An 8419-nucleotide genomic window follows, 5' to 3' on the forward strand; every position below is an offset into this window, starting at 1 on the left:
ATTTTTATTCTAATTCTATGTATAAATTAAGGAATGATGAGTTACTACGAGACAACTTTAAAAAAAATTAACTATTGTACATATTGTCTATTAAGTCGTCTTAAATTTGCATAGCACTTAATGTATTTTTCTCTTTTCTGTTGGCTCTGGGAGCCTTGTAACCTGTACGTACTGTATTCTTTCGTTTAATTGAAATAAAAAAATAAGTAGAGAGCTTCCCTGCTGACTGTTTCAAAAAAAAAATTTGCATAGCACTATGAGACCATGTACGAGACAGCGTCAATACATTGTCCTTTTTATGCAACTTGGCCTCCTGGTGTAAAAGAAAGGAAAGCGTTGCAACGAGAAGCAGAGAGGTGGTTGGTCCGTCGTCAGATCTGCAGCGGCTGCTGCTAGTTGATTTGTGTTGGAGAAAAATACGGTTCGGAACTGAAAGCCAAACGAACAGGCCGGCCGGAGGCTGGTTTGTTACGCGCTTTACAGACAAGACATTTTCGCTTGCTTTTGTGTTTCCTCTCGTCACCTCCGTTTAGCACAGTACAAATCATTGTCATCTTCCTTGCCCTGCTCGTCCCGAAGCTTCTCTCCCTCCTCACTCTTCAGCCCTCACCGCGTTCAGACGGTCCCCACCTTCCCCCGCGAGGTAACCACCACTAGACACGCTGTGCATCTAGGTCTACGCGGCCGGTACAGCTTCCCCCCCTGCCCCCCATCCTCCTCGTCGCCGGATGATCGCCACCGGCGCCGCCTCGATGGGCCGCGCCGCGACTCCAGCCCCCGGGGCCCAGTCCTCCCGGTTGCCGCGCGCCGTCTCGAGGCTGCGGCTCGTGCTTCGCTCCTCGGAAGCGGCGGCGAGGAGCGGCGGCGAGAGATGGATGGGGTGCTTCCGGCCGGCGACGGCGCCGGCCACCGCGGCGGCGGCGGTGAAGGAGGCGAAGAAGGGAAAGCAGCCGGAGGTGGAGGTGGAGGTGGAGCCGGCGCGCGGCGGAGGGGAGGACGTGTGGAGCGCCGGTGCTGACGCCGAAGTGGCGCAGGGTGGGGCGTTCCCCGAGCACCTCGTCATCATGGTCAATGGCCTCGTCGGGAGGTGGATCCGCGTGCGCTACGTCGTCGTTTGTCCGTCGCGCGTTTTGCGCGTGTTGATGTGCCGTGGCTAAATTTTCGCCTGTTTCTGTTTTATTTTTGTATACAGCGCGGACGATTGGAAGTTCGCCGCGGAGCAGTTTGTGAGGCGGATGCCGGACAAGGTGATCGTGCACCGTGAGTTACCTGACCCCTTTCTGTAGGCTGTTCCATTTCATGCTGGACTGTTAAATGCAGTTGCTCGCCGAGTCATAGATAGTAGTGTGCGTGTCACCGTGTGCTGTGTTTACATTGCTCTGGCAGGAGATTATCATGAGGATATTGGTTTGTTATATGATCCCAAATCGTAATAAAGAGAATCGTTTTTAGATGGCTGAAACACAATAATGGCCGAGGAAATTGGCTGATACTGGTTTGTAGACTTGTGCTGAAGGAATGCTTAGAACAAACATGATGGTGACAACATGAAGTTGAGACATATGAAATAATTATGGAGGATTGAGTGTCTGTCAGTCCATGCAACATGCAAATAGTTGTCTAGTTGACTAGAAAGTGGGAGGTTAGGCACTTCTCAAATTTTTAATCTTATTTATTACACAAGTTACTGTTTGAAAGAGAAACATGAGGGCGAGTTGATCCACCACACAGTGTGACAAGTGTTTTGACATATCTGTTAGGAGACAGTGTGACATACATAGGAAACAGAAACTGGCATGGAGAATTGGAGATGAAGTAACCATGTCCTTGTACGACAACTTAGCAAAGGTTAATATGAGGAAGTGTGTATTAGCCATTACTGTTTTGACACTCTTTGTTCCTAAATTGGAGTAATAAGATGCATTTGTGGCATTACCTTGTTGGCTACTTGCATGCAAATATTGGATATCTTCTTATGTACCTTATCTTATTCAAGAGAATAGTTCTCATCCCAGAACTCTTAGTTGACATGACCTGGTATTATATATTGCCATAGGCATTCTCTTATAGGTCTATGTTGAAAGGAACTCTGGAAGCACATAGATCTTCTTTTATGTCTTCTCTTTCTGGACCGCACACATGAAGAAGTTATGCAGATTTTGAAAGTTTATAAAAATGGACTTTCTGTGCCCAAACTATCAAAGAGGTTTCAGAACTGCATTATTTTTGCCCAAAGTTTACAAAACCTGATCCTATCCAAGCTGCACTTTTCAATGTTGCCACATTATGCCTTGTGTGGCAAGTTAGTCGATACCAGTGTGATGGCGTTAGGATGAACTGCCTTGTTTCCTAGTCAAGTAGTCAACCACACTTGCAGTGCTGTTCCAGCCCTTAAAAGTGCAGCTGTTTCTAAAGAGTGCTTTCTTGAAACAAGTTCTTAGAAGTATAGTGTTGTTCATAGGTTGGAAAGTGTAAATGTAGTTTTGTGGAATCCCTTTTGAAATTGGCATTCATCTTCTCTATGTTCTCTGATTCTTGCCTTTTCTTGTAAATAGATTCAGACTTAACCTTTTTTATGCAGGAAGTAAATGCAACTCTGCCACTCAAACATTTGACGGTGTTGACTTAATGGGTGAAAGGCTAGCAAATGAGGTATATCTTTTTGATTTGGCTAATTATTTTCAAGAAAGATAGATAGAATCATAGAAGTTGACTGCACGTGCATGTCTGGCTAATTCATCTAATTTGTTTCTTTCTACATTAAACTAACCACATGCATCTATTTTGTATTTGTTATTGTATACATGCCCTGTTGAAGTGAAAAATGTTGATTGTGTTAGTTTGTGTCAAGTTGGTGGTATCTGGGCTTCTTTTCATATATGGAAGTACTATATTTCAGCCTTATTGTCTGGTGTTGAGACCTAACTGAATTATTATAGGTTCTATCAGTTGTAGAGCAAAGACGAGGTGTGAAGAAAATCTCGTTTGTGGCACATTCTCTTGGTGGGCTTGTTGCCAGATATGCTATAGGAAGGCTCTATGAACCTAATAGTAGAAGTAAATCTTCTGGGGGCAGAGATGATGTTGAGCACTTGGAGGGTCACATTGCTGGTTTAGAACCTATGAATTTCATAACATTTGCATCACCACATTTGGGTTCAAGTGGAAACAAACAGGTAAGCCGGATCTCTTTTGCTCTTTAATGAAAAAGAGCTATATCAGTCCGTTTATTCTTTCTTATGTTAACTCCACATGGCTGCCCACTAATTGTTTAAACTTTAAAGTGATTATTGGCAATGTTGTTGGAATATTATGTTCTAGCTAATCTGTGAAAGTTAGCCAGCCATGCAATTTCATATAGAACTTTAATTATGATATTTCTGTTAATTTCTTGGACACTAATGTTATTTCTGTTAATTTAGTTTTCCTATGCATTATGTATAATCATGAAGTGCCTTGATTTCACTTGAAGTAGAGCAAGAACATTCAAATTCTTCAGTAATGTTAGTCTCATGTTCAGATTCTTCCACCAGCTACCTTTTTTATGTGGCCTGCCTTTCCTTGAGCGAAGAGCTTCCGAAACTGCACATTTGATTGTTGGGAGAACTGGAAAGCATCTATTCCTTACAGACAATGATGATGGTAGACGCCCACTCCTCCTTCGAATGGTTGATGACTCTGGTGATTTACAGTTCAGGTTATTTAGTGTACACTTCTCCTTTCTATTTTGTTTAGGTTGTGTCAAGTCTAAGTACAGTATATTATCTTATGCAGATCAGCGTTGCGTTCTTTCAAACGGCGCGTAGCATATGCTAATGCCAATTTTGACCGTATCCTTTAACAGCTTCATTTCTTGTCTGTGCACTAATTATTAATGCCGAGTTACACTTCTTACCTCTGACATGTTATCCACTTAACTAAACAAAAAGATATGGTTGGATGGAGAACATCATCAATCCGACGTCAGCATGAGTTGCCAAAAGTATGTATTAGCAGTACTTGCATGTTTGTAGCTTCTGCTCTCTATAGAAATAGAGTGAAACATTTGTTTGTCATTGAGCTGACTTGCCTTTCTTCAACACCTGTAGCATCGTCTTCTTGTTCGTGATGAAAAGTATCCACATATTGTTTATGTTGAAAAGGAAGTTACAGACAATAATGGAACAGAAGCCCATGCTGATCTTTACGATCCAGAAGGTATGCTTACTTCTCATACAATCTATTTTTTATGAGAAATGCACAAGCCATTTGCTGAAAATTGCATCATGGATGTGCTGTACCTTGTAGCTTTGGTTCACATCTGTCTTTCCTTTCCTTTTTTCCCCTGTGGCGAGGGAATTAGGCATGTCTTCCATTAGTACTGCATCTTCAACATCTTTTTCTTCCATTGTAATGAGAGGATATCTTTCTGAAATGAAGTTATAAAGGCTGTATTTCTTGTGATTTCTCCAACCATTGCAGTCAAGTTTGCTACATGGAAGGATTTACTTGTACTGTTCATTAATGATTCCGATATGTTTGCCAGCTTCCTACATACTGTATCTTAACAGAACATTATAATTATTACTTCAAATTAAGCTGTTAGTTTATCCCAAACCCCACAATTGATTGTTTAACAACAGCTGATAAAAATCCCTCTTATATGCAGAGGAGATGATAAGAGGCCTTACGCAAGTTCCATGGGAACGTGTTGATGTGAGCTTCCAGAAAAGCAGCCAAAGATTAGTTGCGCATAACACAATTCAGGTACAAATTTTTAATAACTTCTTTCTTTTTCGAACACACAAGAGAATTTCTGATCATTTCATTAAAGGAGAGTTACAATCCCAACACTGCCCATTCAAACTGTATTTTTTTATTAAAAAATTTGTTAAACTGTAGTGTGTCTTTTGATTAAGTTCATATTTTTTACTGGATGTCTTCTTCATTTTCTGGCATCTGAACTTCCCTTGGGCAGCTTGGATCAGGATTGTAGTAGAGGGCTCTCTAGTTTGTGTATTTTGTGTGTTGCATCTAGTGTGATATTCCTAGAAGACTTCAAGTGCTTGCATGGACTTGGCTATTTTACTCACATAGTTCAAATTTATCCTTTTATTTGATGGTGTTGGTGCTTGGTATCAGCAATTTTAGGCATGTTCGTTATAGCTATTGCTGCTGCTGCTGCTGTTGTTTGCACAGTACCCCGTGAGAAGCAGCCGCAGCCATGCCTACAGCAACAGCCACACAAAAGAGCAGCCGAATTTGTATCTTCAATGCCTGGTAGATACATACTAAACAAAAACGAATAAATTGGCGAAGTGTGTGTTACCTCTTGGTTGCAGAGATGCCTTTTGACTATTTTACAAGCTCAGTATACAATTTGTTAATATCTGTCAGTACTTCAGACTTTCTGGCACCACCATTATTAAGGCTGCATTCGGTTCGTTCTGGGAAGTAAACTGGCACCACCAATATTCTTTTATTTTGCTTATTAAAGATGACATTGCCTGTGCACGCTCTCGCCAGAATAGATCATTTCTTAGCACTTATCCTCCCAAGTCCCAACATTGTGTATGCCTGGCACATGCTCGTCAGAATAATCTGTTATTCGGCCAATGTCAGGTTAAAAGCTATTGGCTAAACTCGGATGGAGCAGACGTGATCAACCACATGATGGATAATTTCATCGTCTAGTCCATGGAGGCATGGAGCCTACATCGTCTATTGAAATTTATTGATCAGTGACCATTCAATTTTGCCTCGGCCAATTTTTCCTTCTAGGTTGCATTTCGCCAGTTCCCCATCCCAGCTAATGTGGTTGATTCTTTAGGCCCGTTTGCAGAGCAGAGCCCCAATGCTTCTGATCCTGCAGCATCAGGGATGCTAGCTCGTTCAACTGTATCATAATCTGCCCCCTCCTTTGTATAATTGTATTCCACAACTAAGCTAGTGAATAGATGTTGCTGGAAATAGAATTCTCCTGTCTGGTTCAACACTGGAGTTCAACTTCAAACTGAAACTTGTCATTCTTGTGATCCATCGACGTGCTTATTGGGCACAGTACAGTACTTCAATCAAGCTTTTTTTTTGGAACTTTTTTTTGTAAAATATGAATTGTACGTACCATATATGGATAACAGGCTGTAAGTTTATAGCCCATTTCTCCTCTCTCTCTATCACCGTAGCATTTACCCAGTTTACATTTCTGTTATTATACTTGCTCTTAGTCCCGGAACACGGAATATGGTCTCAACACATGTATGGGGAACTTTTGTTCCTAAACTAGGATTAGCAACAACAGAACAATGTAGTACATAGTTTCAAGCTTAGGTTGGAATGCAACCTGGATCGAAGGTTTGAAGGAGAGGAACCAAACTGGGAGTCTCATGTTCGGGGAACTTTGTTCCTAAACAAGGATTAGGAACAACGGAACAATGTAGTACATAGTTTGAAACTTAGGTTGGAATGCAGAAGTTTTGGAGAAGAACGGAATCTATAGTGATGATAACTTGATAAGGCTTCCAGTGGAGGTTTCATGTTTCTGTTTTAAACACACTTGTATTTTGAAAACAATTAAGAATAGTTTCATTCATGAAACTTTGATCATCTCTCTCCTCACCAATACATTATACACTGTTATGTCAGCATATTTAATGTGCATTAAATTCTCATAGAACCCCATTGAGATTGGCCTAAGACCACAATTTCCTCATCTTCACCATATAATCTGATCCTATACAACTGATGCATTTCTAGAATTCTAGTTGCACATTGTCAGTGGTAGTTCTCCAACTTCATGTTCATATGGAGATGATTCATGCGCTGCCTTAGGAACATCGTTTTTTTTTCTGAAAGGAGGAACATCGTTTTTACAAAAATGGAAAATGTTCCTCATTCTAGAAACATCGGAGGTACGCGTTTGTTTTCTTGAACAAACGAAATAAAATATATCCCTTTTGTATCAAATTTTTTTTCAAAAATAACAGACCTATGTTCCATGTCCTTGTTTGTTGATTTCATTCCTAAGGCCAGCCCCAACGCAACACAGTGGATGTTAGCCTCGTGTCGGTGTTTCGAGTAAGCATCAACTAGTAAATTTATATTTGTTGCGCGTTAGGTCCGGATGATTTACTTAAAGAAACCAGATTTATACTGGTTCGGGCAGAATGTCCCTACGTCCAGTTTGTTGTTGCTTGTATTATTAGCACTGAAAGGTTCGTAGTAGGGGTATAAACGGTCGAGAGAGGGACAGGTCCCAAGTCTCTGATGAAAAAATCGAACGGGTGCTAAGAGCTTGGATGTTGCTTAGCTGTGTGGTGTGATGTGTGTGCAATCGATCCGTCCCCTTAGTGAGGTGCCCTGCCCTCCCTTTTATAGATCAAGGGGAACCAGGGATTACATATGAGAGAGAGAAAAAAACTAGAAGCAGAGAAGGTCCTTCGAAGGTGCCGGGTCGTCCTTCTCCTTTTAGCCTGTCCTGCTGACATGGCAGACGGTGCCTGGGATGGCACGTTCGCTGATCCTGATAGGACTGTGCTCTGTCTTCGTTTGGCAAGTGGTCACGTCATATCCCACTCCGGCGGGCGACGCGGCGCACCGAGGTGCCGAGCCGTGACCCTATGGGAAGCAGACGGCATAGAGGCCCCACGTTCCTTACTGTAGATGACATTAGTTTCTTTCTTGGACCGTAGCGGTTGTCATATGTTTCTGTTAGGATTCCTGTCCGAGGACAAATGCCGCCGCCCATAACACTGTAGGACAAATGTCGGCGCCCACAACACTATTTGGGCTCTGACATACCTAAAAGGGCTTTAAAGCGCATGTGGTCATATCCTGATGGTACTTTCCTGCAAGCGTGCAGGGTATGGTCCTTGATATTGCAGTTGACTTGAGTATCCCGCCTTATCTGCACGTGTACTTACGAAGGAGTAGCGCATAGACGTCGGGCAAGGCGGAGCCAGCCCTCGGACGTCGGGCGAGGCGGAGCCTAGCCCTTGGACGTCGGGCGAGGCGGAGCCCTGCCCTCGGACGTTGGGCGAGGTGGAGCCTGCCCTGGACATCGGGCAAGGCGGAGCCCTGCCCTCGGACGTCGGGCGAGGCGGAGTCTACCCAGGACGTCGGGCGAGGCGGAGCCCAGCCCTCGGACATCGGGCGAGGTGGAGCTTGCCCCCAGACGTCAAGCAAGGCAGAGCCTGCCCAGACTTCGAGCGAGGCAGAGCCAGCCCAGGACATCGAGCGAGGCGAAGCCAATCTTCAGTCGTTTGGGCAAGAAGTGTAGATGCGCTCTTGTTTGTTCGAAGCCATTAACGTCTGACGGTTATTAACTCCTCTTTGGGTACCCCAATATTAGGTCCCCGACAGTAGCCCCTGAGCCCTTGGGGATTTGGATAGAATCGCCCGGGGGTGATTTGACTGGCCAGAGGGTGCGCACGAGCGCACC

At 43.5% G+C, this 8419-nt stretch overlaps 1 protein-coding gene across 1 annotated transcript; it reads left to right on the forward strand.

The window, feature by feature from the left end:
- The first annotated feature begins 473 nt into the window (after window positions 1-473).
- On the forward strand, window positions 474-6145 carry LOC136477148 (putative lipase YDL109C). Its single transcript, XM_066475204.1, has 10 exons — window positions 474-1087; window positions 1193-1260; window positions 2582-2652; window positions 2940-3176; window positions 3534-3697; window positions 3775-3830; window positions 3930-3982; window positions 4089-4197; window positions 4649-4746; window positions 5602-6145. The coding sequence occupies exons 1-10, from the start codon at window positions 729-731 to the stop codon at window positions 5671-5673; spliced, it is 1287 nt and encodes a 428-aa protein (XP_066331301.1). The 5' UTR covers window positions 474-728; the 3' UTR covers window positions 5674-6145.
- Window positions 6146-8419: the final 2274 nt, after the last annotated feature.

Source organism: Miscanthus floridulus, chromosome 8, assembly GCF_019320115.1.
Source record: "Miscanthus floridulus cultivar M001 chromosome 8, ASM1932011v1, whole genome shotgun sequence".
Classification (NCBI taxonomy): Eukaryota; Viridiplantae; Streptophyta; class Magnoliopsida; order Poales; family Poaceae; genus Miscanthus; species Miscanthus floridulus.

Coding starts and splice junctions, on each gene's coding strand:
- LOC136477148 (XM_066475204.1), top strand. CDS start 729: ATGATCGCCACCGGCGCCGCCTCGATGGGCCGCGCCGCGACTCCAGCC. Junction 3,831..3,929: donor TGCTAATGCCAATTTTGACC/GTATCCTTTAAC, acceptor CTAAACAAAAAG/ATATGGTTGGATGGAGAACA. Junction 3,983..4,088: donor GTCAGCATGAGTTGCCAAAA/GTATGTATTAGC, acceptor CAACACCTGTAG/CATCGTCTTCTTGTTCGTGA.